Genomic DNA, 21,334 nt, shown 5'->3' with positions numbered 1-21,334 from the left:
TATATATGTATATTACATATATATATATACCTTTATATATATATAATATATATATATACCTCCACAGCGGATAAAAGCCCCTGTACTAGATATATATATATATATCTCCACGTGCCAGACTCTACATAAATCACTTTACATTTATCATGTGTTTAACCTTCACAACAACCCCAATAGGCATGTACTCCTAAAGCTATCTTCATTTTGCATTTTGCAAGAAACTGACGCTTAGAAAAGTGAACTTACCCACGTTTACACAGGAAAGGATCTCGGCGTCAGTTCCACTGGGTACCACCAGGTGGCAATGCCTATCAATTTTCCAATTACGCAGTCCGGCGGGAACGCTGAAGAGGGGTCTTCCCGTAAATAATGATCGCCTACTGTATGCCAGGCATTGTTCTTAGGCGTTGAGGATACGTCGGCAAATAAAACAGGAAAATTGTTCTGCCTTTCCCTTCCATTTTTCCGTTCGCGGAGGTGTGTACGTGGCCTGACCAGGAGAAAATCGGCTTGTGTGGGCAGGAACTGAGGGGCCGGAGGCTCGCGGGAAGTGATGAAAATAATCTGAAAGGTCTGCGGTCATCAAAGATCAGTGCATACAACTACCTCCAGAAGGGAATATTATTCTTATTCTGCAGCCCACCTTCCTGCCTCCTTATCCCCACCCCACCGCAGGGAGGTAGGGAGCAGGGGTCACCTCCCTGTCCTGTCTTGTAGGACCGGAATCGGGGAGGAGGGAGGTGGTCTCACTCTGAGAAACCAGAGTGGTGGGTCCTCAATGTTCTGGGTTTGGGGGGGAGCTTGAACGTCTGAAAGTCACCGAGGGAACCAACCCCGTGGGTGTGCTGGACCGCAGCCCCCAGACCCCATCTGGGCAATGCTGATCTCGGACAGCCTGGTGGATCAGAAGCCAGACTCAGTGGCGAGGAGTGAGGCTGTCTGGGACCCCTCCTTCAAGCCGCTGCTGCGGCCGTCCCGCAGGCGTGCATCCCGACTGTGCCCTGAGCGTCTGCGGAGCCAGTGGTCCCCCGGACGGCTGGGTGTGTGCCGCCGGGGAGAGTGGTGGTGGACGTGTGTGTACGTGGGTGATGTGTGCAGCGTTGGTGGTGGAGATCCTGCGTAAGGACCTACGTGAGGGGTGCACCCTGTGAACGTGCATGTTTGGGGTAGTCAAGGACTCAAGGGTTGAGCAATGTGCGCAAAGGGACAAGGACAAGTTGGGGCGGGGTGGGGGGAATGGAGTGTGCCCAGGCGGACACCCGCTAGAGGATACCAAGCCGCGCCGGTTGGGATCCTTCGGAACGCGCGCGGCGGGATCCTCTCTGTGTCGAGGACCTGATGCTTGTCCGTTGAGGGGAAGTTACCGTTTGTGAACCCACGTTGGAGAGTGTCATGGGCGGAAAAAAGCCCCTGTACTAGGACACTCGTCGGAGTATCCCTCTGTGTGTGTGTTCCTGCAAATGAATCAACTTGGGGATATGTCCGGTGCGTCTGGACTGCTTATGGGTGCACTGTGGATGTGGAGGGAGTGTCTCCAAATCTGGGACCGTGGAAGGAGGTCGTCTCAGCGCTCCGGGCAACGAGCTAGGGGCTTGCGCTGGTGAAGATGGAGAGACGCAGAGCCGTTGGCCCTGGGTTCAGCGAGGAGCAGCCTGCTGGGCAGGAGCCAGGGGCGGAGCTGGATGCCCCGGGGGGCGGGGTCGGAGGGGGCGGGCCGGCTAGAGGGGCGGGGCCGCCGCGGCTGCAGCAAAGCGGGCCGGGCCAGGGGGCGCCTCGCGCGGCAGCGGCTTGCGAGGGCGATGCAGTGAGATAGGACCGGCGGGCGGGCGGGTGCGCGCGGGGCGGGGGCCGCGGCCGCGCTGCAGAGATGTGACTTGAGGCCGAGAACCAGCAGGAGCGTCGGCGCTGCGAGGCCGCGGGGGTCGGTGAGTGCGAGGCGCGCCTATGGGGTGGAGGGCGCTGCTAGGACCCCAGAAACTTTTCCCGCCGTGGACTTCGGAGAATTGGGGAGTCTGCTTCTTGTGCCCCTCTAAGCCCCCCCGGGGGGTTAGTCTGCTGAGAAAGATGGGGAATCGGGGAGGGGGGGGAACCACAGTGAGGCCGGAGAGGAGCTGCAGAGGGCGGGGCGGGGGGAGGGGAGGGCCGGAGACCTTTATGCCGGGGCGGGGGGGGGGGTGGAGGAGGAGAGGGTGCTGTGTACCCGGACCAGGTGGAGATCCAAGTCTCTGATCGCAGGTAAAGGACAGCTGGGAGTAGTGTGCGGGAGTCCAGCCGTACCCGAGTGACTCGTCGTGGGAGGGGAGCCGCCGGCAGGTCCCGAGGCCGCGTGCTCAGCCCGTGGGGGCTGACCGCAGGGCAGACGGAGCTGCGGTTATAAGGACCAGGCTTTGGGGGTGAGCGGCCGCACCTGCCGCAGGGACCGGGGGCCAGGCTCGCAGCCGGCGGTGCCTGCGCACTACGGGACAAGGGGGGAACACTGCGGGAGGAAAAGAGGCAGAGCTGAGACCTGGGGCTGAGGGACAAACGAGAGACGGTTGCATACAATGGCGGGGGGTTGGCGTTTCTATTCCGACCAGGCTGGGGCTGAGGACTAGCCGTGTGCTGTGGTGCGTTCGCTGTCCTTGGAGGACACGGGCTCCCAGCCCCGCACATCCCGGGATCCCTCCCGCCCGCACGGGGCCTGGGCCCGGGGGAGCTAGTTAGCCATCCGGGCAGCGGGGCGCCGACCTTGCCACAGAGGACGGCCCCAGCGCAGCTCTCGAGTTCGGTCCCTGCCTCTCGCTCTGTCACACCCAGGCCTAGCCAGTCAACCCCCTCCCAACTCGTCCCCCGTTCGCTAAGGGGGCGGCTCCTTGGAGCGCGGACAAAGGCCCCTGGAGTGTGGCGGGCAGCGGCGTCCCTGTCTGGGGCCCCGGCCCACGCGCCACATTGGCTACCCAACTGCGCCAGGATGGGGGGCACTTGAGCAGAGCCCAGGAGAAACTGGGGGTCCTCGAAAAGACAAGAGAAGTGAGGGAAAAGTGAGGGAAGGACCTGGCACAAAAGCCACGGAACTTCAGCCAAGGACCCTTGATTCAGAAGTTTCCTCGGTGGGGTGGGGGGTTTCGGTGGATTGGGACTTCCAGTGAAGCTGCATGCAAATAGCATGTAAATAGAATGCAAATCATCATCTGTTGGTTGGGAGCCCTCCACGAGGCCAGTTTTGTTTGTAGGCTGTGGAGTGAAGGGTTTTCTATCTGTTCCCTGCTCTAAGTCTGAAAAGGGGTCAGCTGAGTTGAGAAGGAGAAAAATGGAAGGGGAAAGGAGTCGCCATTTGGGGCAGGCAGCAAGACAAGCAGTGTTGTTAGAAAGAGAAGCTTCAAACCCTTATTGCTTAATTTGTTCTTTCAGTAAATGTACCAGCTAGAGATCTGGGGCTGGGGCACTACAGTGTAGAGAATGGCCAAGTCCCGGCTCTCAGGGCACTGGCCAGGTGGGTGAACAAATAAATAGCTAAATAAGTAAGTAAATAGTAAGTAGATGGAACTTCTAATTGGGGTAAGGGCTGCCAGGAAAATAAAACAGGAAGATGTCAAATAAAGTGATGAGGGTTTGTGTATGTGGGGAAGACGGTTCTCAGGAGTGACATTTTTGTCGAGCCTGGCAAGATGGAGGGCCCACCTCTGGGAGATCTTGGGGGACCACTGTGCAGGCAGAGAGCACTGTAAATGCAAAGGCTTGGAGGTGGGAATGAGTTTAGCACTGAACAAAGGCCATTGTGGCTGGAGCTCGGAGGCAGATGTGGAGGGGGTGGGTGGGAGAGAGGATGGTAGGGACCAGCCAGAGCACGATCTTTTGGGCCATGGAAAGGAGTTTAGGTTTTATTCTCCATGGGCCAGTGAACCCTTGGAGGGTTTTGATTAGGAAGCCAAGGGATCTGATTTTTTAAAAGCTCCCCTGACCTCAACACGGAGATGGAAAGCAGCTCCCCTTTCATTCTGCCTCTGGGGATGGCGAGGCGCCGGGAGCCTCTGAGGGGCTCCGTCTGGCCGGTGGGGACCGTCTTGAGCCTGTCCTGTCCTGTGAACCCACTTGGGGAGCGGCTAGGGTTTTAAAATTCACTCTCCACTTTGAGGCAGTTCTTGTCCACCTTAAGTGGCCCCCACCCAGAGCCCTTGGCCCCATAAGCACTCACGCAGAGCTTCCTGGGGGTTCTGTGTTAGTCACATTTTCTTCTCCGAATTACCGCCCAAGAGGAACCATCCATCCCTGAACGGACAGCCAAGGATGCAATTTGCATTTAAATGATTGCTTTTATTTACAGGATTGGAGCTACTTTGCATATTCATGGATCATGGAGCTTGTGTTCTGGCAACCCTGTTTACTAACCTAGGAGGGTTATTAAATTCAAGAGCCCCCAAAGAGGCTGGTGGTCTGGGCAACATTAGGAAATGAAGATTATGACATGGTGTAACTTGGAAAAGGTATCAGAGGGTGAGATTGTGGGTCTGGGAAAGAGCTTAATGTCAGGAAACCTTGTAACAGTTTAATCTCCCAGAGCAGGAAATGCACCATCGGCTATAACGGAGTGGGCTGGGACAGAGTGTAATGCTGGGGTGCGTGGGGAGACTGCCTCCGCAGCCTAATCCTGGCCTTCTGCCAGGCATGGGGTGAGGGCTCAAACCAGAGGTGCAGTGTAAAGGCCTCGGGTCAGGAGTTGGGAGAATGAGTTCTAGTCCAGCTTGGCCTGCGAATTCCACGAAGCCTCTGGCCAAGCCTCACCTCGCATTTTCCCAACAGGAAGGACGATGGAATCATGATTGTCTTTTTAATAAGCAGGGATCCTGTATTCCCTGTGGGCCAAGCACCTTGCAGAGTATTTTTCACGTACTTTTCACACCAGCTTTGTGAAGGCAGCACTATCTTTATCTTTTATAGAGGAAGAGACCGAGGGTCAGAGAGGTTAAGTAATGCCCCATGTCACATCGTTAGGTCTGGCTTCACTCCCACTGAGGGCCTCCACTCTAGAGGAGACTGATGAAAGTATAAATTCTGTGCCAGGCATTCACCCAGGTACCGATCTCCTGACTATGCCCAGGAGTAGGAAAATCCCCTCCCCGCCTGCTCATTTTTTTTCTTTCCCTTCCATGTTCTAGCATCTCCCCCATATCTTGTACCCCTTCATATGGGAAGTGGGTGGATGCGGACACTTATTTCCCAAGAGAATGGCCAGTGTCTGGTCTCTGGGTGTCCTCCCTCTGACTTCTTGACAGAGAGACCCGGTTTCAGGGCTCCCAGGCTGGCCTGGGTTTCCCACGGGAAAACCACTTTCGCAGTGAGGCTTCCGCTTAGAGCACCTGCTTTGGGGATCAGGTGAGTTTAGAGGTTCCCAGGGCAGACCACCACCAAAGGCATCTCCCATTCATACCACCTCAGGGACCGCTTTGCCTGGTGTGATGGAGGAGGCTGGAAACCAGTGATGGACAAACACCGGGGTGGGGGGAGCCCCTTTCCCACCCCATCTCCACGGCAACTGCTCCCCCGGAAAAGCAGTTGGCAAAGTTCATAACGTCTGACGGAATATTTGCCAATCATTTCTATTTATTGAGCAGACAGTTTATGTAAGTGCTTACCTCTGTCAACCCCACAGGATGGGTACCGTGAGCACCCCTAGTTTTGCAGAGGAGGACACTGAGGCCAGAAGGCTAAAGTCAGTTTGTCCAGGGTCACAAGGTACTAGCAGGTGGCAGGGGCAGAACTTGAAACCGGAAGATCTCTGTCGGAAGTTCGCCCTGCTGCTAGCCCGGCCTGTGGCCCTCAGGCAGGCAGCGCTGTCCTCCCACAAGGAACCTTGCCTGCATTCTTTCCAGCCTCTGTAGGCCCCAGCTCGTGGAGAAATGGAGTGCGGTGCTCCACCACCTGCCGGAGGCTTCTGGCCCCTCTGCGGGTGGGGGGGGGATGGACAGAGAGAGAGAGAGAGTGTGTGTGTGTGTGTGTGTGAGAGAGAGAGAAAGATCGTGTATTTAAGAGCCTCTGAATGAGTCACATTTCTGGGAGCCTGCCTGGCAGCAGAGGTAATTAGTATGTGAGCCAAGCCTTGTGCATTCGTTCACATTTGTTCGTTCCTCCTTTTGAGGAGCCGCACGCCTACATCCCATGGGTTTGTTGCCATATATTCATCCCGTCCCGATCAGCCTTGCCTGCGGCTGACTTGAAACCTCTAATCTTGCCTTGTTCAGTTTGGGATTCCTGGAGAACTGCTCTTTTGGTGGGAGGAAGCACCAAGTGGCTGATGCGGCAGGATGGGGCTTACCTGCCAAGTGGGTGCCACCTGCTTGGCTCTGGCAGGGTTGGTGAGGCAGAACGTCTGGGGGGCTGTGGCTCCTGGCTTCCCCGGCTGCATAGGTCCCAGCTTCTCACACCTCGGTGTGGCCAAGCATCTGCACGCACTTGGGGCTTGCTTGCCGGGCTTGTTGAAACGGAGGGGGCTAGGCCCACCCCCCTGAGAGTCTGCACTTCCAGCGAGCTCCCGGGTCACACTGCTGCCGTCTGAGGATCAAACTTTGACTCAAACCTTTCCGGCCGTCTGTTCTTTCCTCTGTAAGACAGCAATGAGCACACCTGTCCTGCTGGGGTAACATGAGGGTCAAGACCACTTTTACCAATTCATCTGGTTCGGCAGCTGGGCTGTGAGCCCTGCCCGAGTGGCAGGTGCTAGTGAGTCAGTGCAGAACAAGACAGACAAAGCCCTGGACCTGGGAGAGGGGAGAACACACCCAGAGGGTAATAAAATATTTGGAAATTGTGGCACATGCTACAAAGACAAAAATCAGAAGGACTGGTGTAGAGCATAATGGGGGACAGGAGAGACTGGCCAGCAAAGGCCACACTTACCAGGTGACATTTCTAGAGCCCAGGTCTGTAGTAAGAGCCCAAGTGACAAGAGTACAGTTGTTTGCCGCCTGGTTCTACCACTTTCTAGCTGTGTGACCTCCAACAAGCCAGCTGACCTCCATGTTTTATTTCCTTTAAAATGGAGATAGTAATAGTAATGGCCTCATGGTGTCATTGTGCAGATTATACGGAGTTAGTATATGTGAAGTACATAAAAGTGTGCCTGCAGTGTGGTGAGCACTGTGGGTTAGTTGTTGTCATGGTTCCTCTGGCAGTCGTAGAAAACTCTGGAGGGCAATTCTGAACCCCCCAGCAATCCTAGATGAGCCAGACTCAGCTTCATCCTGTGAGGCAGTGATCAGCCCTCATGATCATCCTAGACATTGTTCTGTAGAGTGGGGTGGCTGTCACCTCCTGGGCATCCTTAACAATGATGATGATCCACTAGAGACAACTGGATCCCACTAAAGCTCCTGGCTACCCTTGGTTGTATCCACATGCCTAGACATTGGGTAGGGAGGACTTCCTGGAAGAACGGGGGCCACATGATGTGGGAGGAATCCTAGAACTTCTTTGTTGGTAAGTAACACAAAGCCAGCGCAGACTGGCCTAATCCAAAAAAGGGAAGTTTATTGGCTGGATGAATAGTGGCTGGACCATGAGTCTTGAGGGCCAACATCTGGGCTGCATCCTCACCCCTAATTTGCTTGAGTGGGATGCTGGGGTGCATGTTTAAGAAGCACCTCTTGCCAGATGCCTTCTGCTCTGACCCTGCCTTTCTCTCACCGAGAGGCAGAGGTGACAATCCCTGCAGCACCAGGCTCCTTCTCATTTGGCGGCATCGATAATTTATCCCAGTCAATGGCTTCACAGCCAAGGCAGGATCAGAGCTGCTCCTGGAACCCCATAAAGGAGCAGAGAGGGAGAGAGAGAGGTGGTCGATACTGCATTTACTTAGGGAAGCCCCAGGGAGGCACCGGAGCTGCCTGGATGTGGCTGGCTACGGCCTCACACACGGGTGGAGCCAAGGCAGCAGGGCCAGCTTGAGCCGCCTGGAGACAGGCCTGAGCGCCGAGCTGTGTAGGCTGGAGCTTTCTGAAGGGCAGGCTCCGTTCCAAAGTTAAGAGCTGGTGGCAGTAGGGGCAGAGGAAAGAGTCCCGGTGAACGAGCCTCTCACTCATTCGACATCCACCAAGCATCACCTTTGTGCCAGCACGGTGTGCTGGTGCTTGAGTCCACACGAGCGGTGTCATCCTGGCGATGTTTTGCGTCCCCACCCCCACAGGGGACATTCGGCAGTGTCGAAGGATTTTTGGGTTGGGGGGAGTGGTGTGCTACGGGCATCTAGGGGTAGAGGCCACGGTACTGCTGAGGTCCTACCGTGCACAGGGCAGCCAAGAAGAGTCAGACCTGCAATGTCAACAACACCAAGGTGAGAAGCCCTGGTCTACCCCGATGAACCAGACAGTGTCCCTGTCCTCCTGCATCTTGCAGCGGAGAAAGACAGGGAAAAGAGCAAGAAGGGAATGCGAGAAACAAAGTAAACAGGCAAGAAAAAAAAAAAAAAGACACAATTAGAGCAAAGAAAGAAGTAGAATAAGAGGCTCTGGTGAAGAGGAATGGGGCTGTGACCTTGGCCAAGGTCTGAGAGGGTGACAGGAGGTGGGGGTGAGGAGCAGTTTTCCCAGCAATGGGTTGGGGGCGTTTAAGCAGAGGGAGCAGGGGGGCAATATGGGACTTGGGTTAAGCCCGACTGCCATGGTTGCTGTGTGGAGTCCAGCTTTCATGGGGGCCCGAAGGAGCGCCGAGGGGAATCCTGCAGGGAGGGAGACGGGGGAGAGACAGACAGGGGTGCAGTGAGGGTGGGTTCTCTGGAGATCTTTGGGGGAGGTCTGAGGGGCGAGGGAAAGGGGAAACCCAGGATGCTAGTTCATTTTGGATACACTGTGTTTGGAAATGAGGGCATGCTTCTAGGAGCCGGGTGGTATGACCTTGGGCAAGTGTCCTAACCTCCTGGAGACCCTGTTTTGTCACCAGTGTAAGGACTGGATGTGCCCAGTGCCTGGCTTAGAGTGAGGCGTGGGTAAATATTAAGCCGTTACCATTGAGAGACTGAAAAGAGGCAGTGTGTACCATTCTCAGCACAGTGCTGGGCTCATGGCTGTCTCTTCAAAGTTTTGTTTTCATTCCCTTATTTTTGAAGAGATCAAACATAGCACAGAATATAAAAATCAAAGAGTAGAAAAGAGTATACAGAGAGAGTGGATCTCTCTCTCTCACCCTCTTCAGCCACTAGCGATGATGATTCATGAGTGTTCACTGTGCGGGATCAAGGCTGCAGGTGGGAATCAGGGTCCTGTACTCCCCCACCCCCGCCCAGGGGCTGTGCCTTCTGGAGAAAGGGCTGCCTTTTTCTGACCCGTCAAAGGTGCCTCATGGGCCAGTAGGTTCGAAATGAGGTGGGTCTTAAAAGAAGTCAGGAAAGTGGGAATCTTACAGTGAACTGGTCTTTTTCTCCCTCCAAACATCTCCCCCGTCCTCAATATTCTGGAACCTTTCCGGCGTCAGAGAGAAAGATGAAAACCCACCAGGTGCTCGCCTTCCTCCTACTCTTCGTGATCGCCTCCGGGGCTTCTGAGAACGCCAGCACGTCCCGGGGCTGTGGACTGGATCTCCTCCCTCAGTACGTGTCCCTCTGCGACCTGGACACCATCTGGGGCATCGTGGTGGAGGCGGTGGCTGGGGCGGGCGCCCTGATCACGCTGCTCCTGATGCTCATCCTGCTGGTGCGGCTGCCATTTATCAAGGACAAGGAGAAGAAGGACCCCGTGGGCCTCCACTTCCTCTTCCTCCTGGGGACCCTGGGCCTGTTCGGGCTGACATTCGCCTTCATCATCCGGGAAGACGAGACTATCTGCGCGGTCCGCCGGTTCCTCTGGGGCGTCCTCTTCGCGCTCTGCTTCTCCTGCCTGCTGAGCCAGGCCTGGCGTGTGCGGAGGCTGGTGCGCCACGGCAAGAGCCCCTCCGGCTGGCAGCTGGTGGGCGTGGCGCTGTGCCTGATGCTTGTGCAGGTCATCATCGCCATCGAGTGGCTGGTGCTGACCGTGCTGCGCGACGCCAAGCCGGCCTGCGCCTACGAGCCCATGGACTTCGTAATGGCCCTCATCTACGACATGGTACTGCTCGTGGCCGCCCTGGGGCTGGCGCTCTTCACGCTGTGCGGCAAGTTCAAGAAGTGGAAGCAGAACGGGGCCTGCGTCCTGGTCACGGCATTCCTCTCCGTGCTCATCTGGGTGGCCTGGATGACCATGTATCTCTTTGGCAACGCCGAGCTGCGGCAGGGAGACGCCTGGGGCGACCCCACCTTGGCCATCACCCTGGTGGCCAGCGGCTGGGTCTTCGTCATCTTCCACGCCATCCCGGAGATCCACTGCACCATCCTGCCAGCCCCGCAGGAGAACACGCCCAACTACTTCGACACCTCGCAGCCCAGGATGCGGGAGACGGCGTTTGAGGAGGACGTGCCGCTGCCACGCACCTACATGGAGAACAAGGCCTTCTCGATGGACGAACACAATGCAGGTAAAAGGGGTCGCCACCCTGCGGGGTTAGGCTCTGGGCCCATTTGCCCCCAAAGGACTCCCTCTTCCCTCTCTAGTGGGGATGGGTGGTCCCCGGGGCAGTCCTGGCAGATGGGAGCCGGCAAACATTGCCCCCCCCCCACCCCTCCCAGTATTTCAACTGGCCCAGAAATGAGTTTTTATTCGGCATTTTCCCCCATCCTTTGCCAACTAATTTAATATCAAAATCCAGGTTTCGCACCTCTTTGGCAAAGTCAGCTCTGGCAGTGCTGGGTTGACATTCCCACCTGGCAGTATCTGTCTGGAGCTGATCTGAACCAGTGTATGCTGGAAGGTTCTACCTCTCAGGAGTTGGGGGTGCTCCTTTGTTTGTTTGTTTGTTGTCATTTTCATTCCAGTGTAGTTAACATACAGTGTTATATTAGTTTCAGGGGTACAATGTAGTGATTCAACAGCTCCAATTATTACTCAGTGCTCATCAGGATTAGTGGACTGTTGATCCCCTTTACCTATTTCACCCATCCCCCTTGCCCCCAACCCCCAACCTCCTCTCTCGTAACCATCTGCTCTCTCTAGTTAAGAATGTTTTCTCGTTTGTCTCTCTCCTCCCCCCTGCTTTGTTTGTTTTGTTTCTTAAATTACACATATGAGTGAAATCATACAGTATTTGTCTTTCTCCAACTGGCTTATTTTTCTTAGCATTCTACTCTGTAGAGAGTTGCAAATGGCAAGATTTTGTTCTTTTTTATGGCTGAATAATATTCCATAATATATATACTACATCTTCTTTATCCGATATTCATCTATTGATGGACATTTGAGCTGCCACTGTGCAGGACAGTATGGAGGTTCCTCAAAAAATTAAAAATAGGGGCACCTGGGTGGCTCAGTCAGTTGCGTGTCTGCCTTTGGCTGGGGTTGTGATCTCAGGGTCCTGGGATCGAGTCCCATGTGGGGCTCCTTGCTCAGTGGAGAGTCTGTGTCTCCCTCCCCTTCTGCCCCTCCCCTGCTCTCTCTCAAATAAATAAATAAAATCTTAAAAAAAAAAAAAAAAATATAACTACCCTATGATCCAGTAACTGGATTGCATTCCTGGCTATTTACCCAAAGAAAATGAACATTAATTCGAAGGGATATAGACACCCCTGTGGTTACTGCAGCATTATTTACAATAGCCAAATTATGGAAGCAGCCCAAGTGGCCGTTCCTTTAGATGGGGATCCATTTTGTGTTTACCACACTCCCCACCACTCCCTATTGCTCCCTGACCCAGCTGCTGGAACATACTAACATTAATTCCCTGGCTACCTGGAAGTGTTTGAGTTTGTAGTGCAGGTGCTAGATGGATGCAGGGGATACTGGGGGCAATGCTCGTATCTCCTCCCCACCTTCATTCAGGAGTATATGAATTGGTCCCTGGAGTCAGAGGCCTGGATTCAAGTCCTGCCCTCTGTTCTTCCTAGACGTGTGGCTTTGAGCAAATTGCTTTACCTCTCTGAGCCTGAGTTTTTCCCATCTGTAAAACAGAAATGATGAGAGAATGCACCTCTAGAAGTGACATCCTCAGGGTCTCCCCCAGGACCTGGCATGCTGGATGTGTGTCTTGGTTGGGTTCCCCTGAAAGCAGAGCCTGAGACTTGGGTGCAGCTGACTTACCCGGGAGGTGTTCCCTGCAAGGGAAAGGTGGGGGGTAATGAGACCAGGAAGGCGGAAGCAACCACACAAGTACATCAATGAGCTGGTTCCCGCTGTGGGCAGCTGGGGCTTGGTCCTGACAGGGATGCATGCAGAACGAGCCTCAGACTTGACCTTCCAAATCAGGGGAGCCTGCAGCATTTGCCGCCAACTCCTCCGTTGCCCACCGTCACGTATGTCCTCTGTCTCCCACTCCCATTGCCACGTTCCCCATTACTCTGGCTAAGTAAGTACCGCTGGCTTCTGAGAGGTTTGGTGGGCACGAGAGGTGGAGGCTGGCTGGGTACCCAGGACTGTCCATCACCCCTGCAGCGGGATTCGGAGGTGAGCCTGGAGGATGTGGTGTAGGCACTCAGCCCCTGCGGCGGATGCTTCCCAAGTATCTGTTCAAGTCATTACTTCAAGTGAGTCGGCTAGGTTCCCAGCACTTGAGATTCAGTAAAGTTGCCTTTTCTCAGTTGCCTGAGGATTGATCAGGAGCTGTAATAATAATAATAATGACATTAACAGTAGTGGTAGAGGAGGAGGTGGTGGTACTGATTACCTAGTATACTCATTGCTTCCTGAGCATTAACTGTGTGCCAGGTACTATTCTAAGTCCTTAACCTCCCTTGCTGCACCCAGTGAGGCGGTCCTGTTGTTATCCCCATCTTAGAGATGAATAAATGGAGACTCTGAGAGGTTCGGTAACTTGCCAAGGACGTAAAGCTAGGAGGTGGCCCATTTCCAGATGGCCATGCTCCCCTTTTCAGTGCTGCTCACCCAGGCAGCTGGGCAGTGTTCACCGGGGGGTCATGACTGCAGAGTCAGCCTTGTGGGGTTGATGCCTGAGTGCATCCTGCCTGTCCCTTGCAGACGGGGGGAAGCACGTCGAGCCATCAGATCCTCGAAGGTCACCCAGAGCCCTCCCCACCTGCCCAGTTTCCTCTGCGCCTCCGGCTCCCCACCAGACCTACAGGAGGGAACACCAATGACCCCACCCATGGATAGGGCTAGAAACCCTGGTGTGGTCTTTTAACAGAGCTGTTTCAATCTTACTAGAAAGCCCCAGACCAGCAAGCCCATGTTTGTCAAAGGATTTAGCGGGAATGAGTGTCCACTCGTGTTGCCAGGACAAGGTGGGGGTCAGGATGGGGAGCATCACTGGGAGCCCAGAGGGCCCTCAGGGAAGATCATGAGCAGAGGTCAGGAGCCTGGCTGGTTCCTGGGGTCTGGTGGAACCACCTCTTCCCTGGGTCCTTCTGGAACAGGATCCTCTTTATATGAGACCCATGGACTTCCCCTGGACCTCAAAAGTAGTGGAAACTTCTGAAATGGATGTGCACTTTTGTACGTTCATTGGGGAATTTTTGTCTATCACTTTGTCAAATGCTCAAAGCCATCTGTGACCTCCAGAAGGCTAAGAATCAGTGTTATTGAACCTGATGGTCTAGTTTACTTGGAGTGAAAAATGGGGATGCTAGAGCGACCCAAGTAGTAGGGTCTTCAAAAGTAAGGATGGCTAACCCTTAGTAGGTGCTTACCGTGGGCCAGTTACCATTCTGAGCATTTTAGTGGCTAATCTTGTTTAATCCCTACGATAACCCATTGAAGTCCATTTTGCAGACAGTAAACTGAGGCACAGAAAGGCTATGTGTCTTGCCTAAGAGGCAGAGCCAGGGTTTGAGCCCATGCAGGCTGGTTCCAGAGCCCCAATGCTTGATTCGTCTACCACAGAATTAATCCTCTCTCCTCAAAGCACTTTAGTGACCCTGAGCTCATGATGTACTAGGATGACTTGTGCATTGAGGAGACAGGGTTTATCAGTCCCATTTTATAGAGCAGGAAACTGAGGTCCAGGAGTATCAGCTGACTTGTTTAAGCTCACACTCTAAGAGCAGGGAGGGGGGAAGTTGGTTTTCCACTACGTGCATTTTTTTCTTGTGAAAATGCAGCCAATCCTTCCTATCCACATAAGATCCAGAGATCAAAGGTATCTGGGACCCAGGTCAGAACCAGCAGTACCAGGGCTAGCACACTGGGTGATGGGGGTGGGGTGGGGCCCTAGAGGTGCCCCCCACCCCCATCTATTTCACACTGACACACTCCAAAGCCAAGGAAGTTGTCTTTCTGTCCCCTCTTTCTTTTCCAAAATAAAACCAGTTTTATCATTCCATTTTGGTGACAAAAACTAGAATAATCACGTAGAAGTTTCAGCAAGTAAAAATAACAAAAATTGCTCAAAATCCCATTGCCCAAAAGCAGCTACTGCTATTTGCTTCCATCTTGCCAGACATCTCTCAGTGAGCACAGTCTCTCTCCTTCCCTCCCTCTCTCTCTCTCTCTCTCTCTCTCTCACACACACACACACACACACACACACACACACACAATCCCATAGACTGGTTCTTAACCTAGCTGTACACTTGGGCAGCTTAAAAAAATTACCAATGCCTGACCCCTCGTTCTGGCTAAGTCTACTTGGGTTTAGGTTTCTCAAGCTCTCCGAGTGATTTGAAGATGTAACCACTGATCTAAGTAGTGTGTTTGCTTAAACCAATATTGTACCAGGTCAGTGACTGCAGAGCTGTAGTATCCTTTTCATGATGCGGAGCTTTCCTTGGGCACAATAATTTATTTTTCTGATCCCCAGCTGGTGGCTATTCCACTTGTTTCTGGCTTTCCATATAAGTAATGCTGCAGTGAACATTCATCTTTGTCCCCTTGATCAATTAACTTCTTGCAAGACAAAAGAAAAAAAAATTCCTAGACATGCATAAAAGAGTCTGCACCTTTAAATCTTGATACATACTGCCAGATGGCCCCCTAAAAGTTAACCTAATTTACTGCCCGCCCCCCTCCCCCCCACTTAATAACTGTATGAGAGCCCCATTTCTTCACTCACCTTGGATGTTGTCAGACTTTGTTTTAATAGCCCTGTTTTGGATCATCCCAAATGTGTGCCCACCAAAATTCACACAGGACCAGGCAGGGTGGGCCCCAGGCAAAGCCGATTCCCTTAGAAAGCTCACTTGGGCTAAATTGGAGTCCTGGCTAGGATTGTTGTTCTAGAAACCCTTGCTTTGCTGACTGGGGAACACCTGGCCATGTTCCCTTGCCACTTTGGGAACAGCTCTTGTCATCTTGGATGCTGACCTCAGCCAGCTTGTATTTTAGGGCACCAGGCCCCACCAGGGCCTTGCCCAGGAGTTACAGCTGGCTCTCTTTATTTTGCATTTTAGCCAGCCAGCCTTTTGGGCTCTCTTCCCTTGAGAGTCAATCCCTGACGTCCTCAAGAGATGGGAAGGGCATTCCCCAGGTGGCCTGTGGCTCAGTCAAGCCCCAGTGGCTTCTGCTCCCAGATTGCCTTCCCCCGAATGAGATCCCAGGTATATACCACTTCATCAGCCTCCTGCTTATTAATAAGTATCAGCCAAGGCATGAGGTATGTGATAAAAGATTAAAATGCACCGAAGGATGTAGCACCTCAGATCACATCTTGGAAAGTGTTAACGAGGCATATTAAATGTTCACCTTTCAAAGGAGCAATAAAGACAAGCATTCTTTCTTTTAGGGGATTTGGGCTCTCAGATCTCATTAGGACCAAGGGCTATTTAAATTCTGACTCTTAGCTTCCCTGTGCAAGGCCCTGAATCAGCTTTGAGGGGAGGGCCAATCTAGCCTCACCTGCAGAGTCTAGATAGAAGGCTGGCATTCAACCTAAAAACTTAAGATTCCTGGGGGGATGCTCTTACGGATGAGCCCTGCTTGCCTTTCACAGCCGACCCAGGTCAGAGTGGGGTGTTAGGTGGGACCCTTGTAGTTGCAAGGAATAAAAAATCTGATTTGAACTGGCTTAAGCAAAAACAAAACGACAACAAAAAAACAAATATACTGGAGATCTGGCTACAGGATCATTAGATCAAGGAGGCTCGGGTGATGACTAGATTTGATCTTCCTCCATCTCTTGGCCCTGTTAGGATCATGGCAGCCCACAACTCTAGGCTTACACAGAGTCCCAGTGGAAAAGAGGAACGTTTCCCCGGGATGCTTGAGCAAAAATCCCAGAGTTGGCTCTGATTGGATCTAATTGGCCAGATTGAAATCACATGCTAACCTCAGGCCAGGGTAGAAGGCGGTCATAGCCAACACTTGGGGCCAAGGCACCCACAGATGGCCGATAGAGTAGAGCCTTTGTTTGTTTGAGGAAAATGTGTTGGGGTCAGATTCCCCCACCACAGCTGGCCGGGTCTGTGCATTATAAGGAAAGCAGTGCTATTGGGTGCTCTCTCTCTTCAAGCAGGTGTAGGCTAGGACTTGAGACTAGTTAAGAGCCCATGAACTACCTCTTCTGCCCCCGGTGCCCCTCCCTGGCTCCCCCTTCTCTCCTTCCTGGGAGAGGTATCTCCTTGCTCAGCTCATGCATAACTAGCTGCTTGAAGGCTTGGATGGAGCTGCTAAAGCAAAAGAGGTATACCTGTGTCTGGAGACATTCATTCCGACCATGCCTGTTTCTTTGGTCTGGCTCGGGCTGAGCTGTCCCTCTCTAATGTCACTTAAACTCAAGTTGCTTCTAAGTAACTAAGTGTTTTGAAGTGATTTGAAGCCAGCATCGTGTGATGGTTAAGAACACAGATTCTCTGCCTGGGTTTTGAATGCTGGTTCTGCCTCTTTTCAGCTGTGTGACCTTGGGCTAGTGACTTAATCTCTCTGTGCCCCGTGTAAAGTGGAAAAAAGGAAACTACCTATTATGCTATAAAGCAGACTCCCTGCTGAGTGTGGAGCCCCCCGATGCGATGCGGGGCTCCAGGGGGGGCTCAATCCCACAATCGTCGGTCGTGACTTGAGCTGAAATCAGGAGTTGGAGGCTTAACCGACTGAGCCACCCAAGTGCCCCTCTTCAGAGAAGAGTTTAAGTGAGGCTTTTCTTAGCAAAGCAAGATTAGTGCCTTCAATGAGAATGAAAATAATAGAGTCTGTGTTACAACTGAGATGGACTTTTGTTTTCATAGTGCTCCTACATTCGTATTGGCTTTTAATAGACTATTTTTTAGAGCAATTTTAGTTTTACCGAAAAAATTGAGCAGGAATTAAGGGAGTTCCCACATGCCCCTATTATTAACAGCTTGCATTAGTGGTACATTTGTTACAGCTGGTGAATCAATATTGATACATTATTATTAACTAAAGTCCACAATTTACATTTTAGAGCGCACTCTTTTGTTTGTGCAGTTCTGCAGATTTGGATGGATGGGTAATGTCATCTATGTACCATTATAGTATCATAAAGAATAGTTTCACTGCCCTAAAAATGCACCGTGCTCTCCACCTGTTCCTCACCGCCCCCTCTCCCCCACAATCTTGAGTCTTTACTTTCTCTGTCCTTTTGCCTCTCGCAGAATATCATAGTTGGAGTCACACAGTATATAGCTCTTACAGACTGGCTTCTTGCACTTAGCAATATGCATTTGTCTCCTCCATGTCTTGTGGAATTCGGGTTTTCTCTGCAAAAAAAGGAAATTTAGATCTCTCAAAGGACACAGCAAATAGGAAACGCCATTTACCCACCTCTCTTAGGTTAAAAAGTGCTGACGTATTTTGCCGTCTTTGCTACAGCTGTCCCTTTTTTCCTGTTTAGAAACACCCTGCCCCGCGGGGTTGGAGTCCCTGTGTTCTCTTCCCCGTCACTTTCCCATGAGGACGGCCTCTATCATGTACTTGATGTCCACATTCTTAGGGTTGTCTGCCTCTTTGTATCCAGAAACAGTGACGGGTGTTGAACGGTGTAATGTTGAACTTGGCATGAATGTGGTGAGAGAGGAGACCTTTGAGGGATGCAGAGGTGCTTCCTGGCCTCCCAGGGCCTGCAGGGGCTGGGGGGCAGGGTAGAGGCTCTACCCTGCCCCCCACCCCGGCAGCAAGCGCCCTGGATTCTACAAACTTCCCAACCCCACTGAGATGGGTCATGCTCCAAGAGAGCCAGAGAACAAAGCCCCATTGTGACTTTTGTTTTGAATCTGGCTTGTGACAATGGGGAGGGGTGGGGGGTGAGGGGGTAATGTGTGCCGGGAGCATGGTGTTGATGCAGGGGAAGAAAACAAAATCTCGGGTTGTTTTTTGTTTTTTGTTTTGGTGTTGTGTTGCTGCTTCCTACCTCCCTCAGCTCTCCGAACAGCGGGATTTCGCAATGGCAGCTTGGGAAACAGACCGAGCGCTCCGTTTAGAAGCAATGTCTATCAGCCCACTGAGATGGCCGTTGTGCTCAATGGAGGGACTGTAAGTACCAAGAGGTGATGTTGTGGCCGGAAGCCCAAGAGCGGTCAGTGTTGGGGGCAGCTTCACTGGGGGCATCCTGCTCTGTGGAGGCTGCTTACGGGCCCCGCACACACACTGGCTCAAGTGGACACCCCTTGCAGCTAGAATGCATGCAGTGCTTCCATTTCTCTTTGCCTCCCTACCCCCTTTCTCCACGCACGGAAGATCCACCTATACTTAGTGAACCATCTGTGGATTCGTTCGAAAGAGTCCCTATTTCTTGGGGCTCTTGTACCCAGTGAGTTCTGGCTTTCATTATTGCAGAAGGTGCCTACCCCCCCTTCCTGGGAGGTGACTTTTAAGAAAAGCCCAGAGTTGTGAAACCCCCGCAGATTTTGCGAACACCCAACCTAGCGTACCCCCCCTGGGCCCCCCCACCCCGTCTCTGTGACCCAGCTGGGTGCCGGGTTCCCCCACCTCCACTCCTTAAAAGATGTCTTAAGAAATTGGAGTGATTATCATTTCTCTCCTGCGAGCACAAAAACAGGTTTTACTATCTGATGCCAAACAGACCTTCAGCAGAATTGTCATTGTTTACATTTTGCCTCCATGCAATTACATCATTTTGTTTCTCCAGCAATCCAAAGACACACTGTCATTCCCACATTTAATTTCCAAACATAGCTACATGCTTCTTTCAGAAACAATGCATAAAGCCAGTTTACACGTGTAAATTGGACTTCCATTCCTATATCATGTGCCAGTTCCATAACTCAACCTGAGCTTTTTTTCTTTCCTTTTCCTTTTTTTTAATGTAAGTCGGGGATGGTCTTTGATCTCTGGAGGGAATTTGGGTTTTCCTGGTCTTTTGAATGGTATGCGAGGCATTGGTTTGCACTGGTTTGGAACAGGCTCAAAGACAAATAGACTCGCAGATTTGCTTTCTGAAAACCCCCTGCCATCCCTTGGGCTGTTTCATTGTCCGGTGCCAAGAAAAAGCCTGACTCGAAAGCATTCGGCCTGTGGTTATAATAAATAACGTTAGAAAATGGCCCCGTCAGTCACTCTGAGCCCTCCTGGTCTCTTCAAGGCCAGTGGGTATAAAAACACCCTGGACTTAGAAAAAAGCAAAGTGGGTTTCTGAGTGAGGAGACATTCATTTGGGGTGCATGATTACAGAAAAGGGGACCCGGCCTTCCCAAGAACAGAGCAGTGTCATACACAGTGGTTGCCGCTTTTCTTGGGAATTATTCAGCCCCTTAGGAAAAACCAAGGTAATTTATCTCTGGCACATTGTTAACGAATTGGTTTCTGATGTTGACTTTGCAAAGCACAAAGTTCTTAGTGTGTTATCCTTGTTTCCAGATCCCAACTGCTCCGCCAAGTTACACTGGAAGACACCTCTGGTGAAAGACTTTAAGTTCCAGAGAATAAGAATCTATCTCTCTTACCGATTTTATTCCCTGGCTGTGTCTTTCTTGAGGGAGAAATCAGTAACAGTAGCCGAACAAGGCTGCCTCACAGCCAGGAGATCTAGAAATCCTACACAAGGGGATTTCGTGTAAATGTGAACACTGCTGAACCGAAAAGCTAACACCGACTGCCCTCCCGTCCCCTGCCAACGACACACACACACACACACACACACACACACACACACACACACACACGCACACACTTAATTCCAAACCAACCTCAATCCCTGCAAACTAAAGCAAAGCTAATTGCAAATAGTATTAGGCTCACTCGAAAATGTGGCTGGGAAGACTGTTTCATCCTCTGGGGGTAGAACAGAACCAAATTCACAGCCGGTGGGCCTGGCTGGTGTTGGTTGATTGTGGGGGTCCCCACACCATCGCCCCTCCCCAGCATGTGCTGGACCCCAGGTGGCCTTTTGGAGATGACTATTTCATTGGGAGGACTAATGGGGACTTTCCCACCAGCTTGCCTGTTGGTTTGCACATTTCAGGGGGGTCAGGAGCAGTTAAGGAGTGGTGGGTGTGATTCCAAGGTGCGGCCCGGCCGCATCACGGGATGAGCTTTACAGCCAGTAGTTGGGGGAGGGACCCCGGCATGTGCCAATGAAGAGAAGGCTCTCTGGGAGGTGAAGTGACCGTCACATTTAGAAAGTGGTGACTCACCACTGTTCCCTCTGTGGGCCTCCTGCTGCAGGTCTACGGCAGAAAAGCAGGCCCGCCTCCCTCCTTGGGGGAGCCAGAGCAATATTCCCGCTTGGGGCAGCAGCCTCTTTCCCTTGATGAGCTCTCCCTCGTCCTGCTCTTGCTGTGCTCCCCCCGAGCCCTCTCCCAGTTTTATTCCCATGTTCATTTCCAAAGCTCAGATGGGCCATCAGCTGACAGCCCCCCCGGGTTGGCAGGCCAGAAGGCAGGTGCCACAGCGATTCTCCAGGATGATGTCACGTGGCAGGGCATCCCAGGGGGGAGAGCACACTCTGCTGCCTAGCATGCAGTGAGTTCTCGGGTGTGGGACGCTGACGGAGTGCAAGTTCCAGGGACGGGTGGAGCGCTCCAGGGGTTCTTGCTGCTTTTGGAGGGTATGTGGGACATGTTTTAACTTGGTTTTCTGTAAGTTCCATGAAAATGGTTCTCTTCAAAGCCCATTGTTTCTGTCATGGTTTCCATCTGTCCTAAGCAAGTCATTCCTTTGTTATTTGGCATTTCGAACATCTCGGCCATTCAAAGCCCCATGTTCTCTGCACTGTTTGGCCAGCATAATCACTAGCAGTGATGCAAAGAGTTTTAACTTGACGGCATGAAATGTGTAAATGAGGGTGAGTCCTTTGGCATATACTCTAATGACTATATTGCTTTTTCTATAAAACAACCCATAAGCCTTTAACCTTTAAAGAAAATGAAAAAGGTTAGTGTTGGGGGGGGGGGGAACTGACCTCTTCATAAGCCAATATGTCTGAGCTGTTTTAATAAACCTGA

At 52.3% G+C, this 21,334-nt stretch overlaps 2 protein-coding genes across 3 annotated transcripts; one reads left to right on the top strand and one right to left on the bottom strand.

The window, feature by feature from the left end:
* Positions 1-252: 252 nt before the first annotated feature.
* Positions 253-8,666, bottom strand: LOC116628059 (protein transport protein SEC31-like). The gene is made up of 3 exons (XM_032398121.1): positions 6,293-8,666; positions 2,201-5,920; positions 253-490 (listed from the first exon to the last, which is right to left on the bottom strand). The coding sequence occupies exons 2-3, from the start codon at positions 3,145-3,147 to the stop codon at positions 253-255; spliced, it is 1,185 nt and encodes a 394-aa protein (XP_032254012.1). The 5' UTR covers positions 3,148-5,920; positions 6,293-8,666.
* Positions 1,764-21,326, top strand: LOC116628073 (G-protein coupled receptor family C group 5 member B). 2 transcript variants are annotated; one of them, XM_032398146.1, is made up of 4 exons: positions 1,764-1,925; positions 9,442-10,455; positions 18,292-18,404; positions 19,749-21,326. In XM_032398146.1, the coding sequence occupies exons 2-4, from the start codon at positions 9,450-9,452 to the stop codon at positions 19,791-19,793; spliced, it is 1,164 nt and encodes a 387-aa protein (XP_032254037.1). In that variant the 5' UTR covers positions 1,764-1,925; positions 9,442-9,449; the 3' UTR covers positions 19,794-21,326. The 2 variants fall into 2 exon arrangements, with proteins under 2 accessions (XP_032254037.1, XP_032254038.1); XM_032398147.1 differs by lacking the exon at positions 1,764-1,925 and adding an exon at positions 2,182-2,235.
* Positions 21,327-21,334: the final 8 nt, after the last annotated feature.

This window comes from Phoca vitulina, unplaced genomic scaffold, assembly GCF_004348235.1.
Source record: "Phoca vitulina isolate PV1807 unplaced genomic scaffold, GSC_HSeal_1.0 scaffold110, whole genome shotgun sequence".
NCBI classification, from domain to species: Eukaryota; Metazoa; Chordata; class Mammalia; order Carnivora; family Phocidae; genus Phoca; species Phoca vitulina.
The sequence above is the reverse complement of the archived record's forward strand: the minus strand, read 5'-3'. Positions and strand labels throughout refer to the sequence as shown.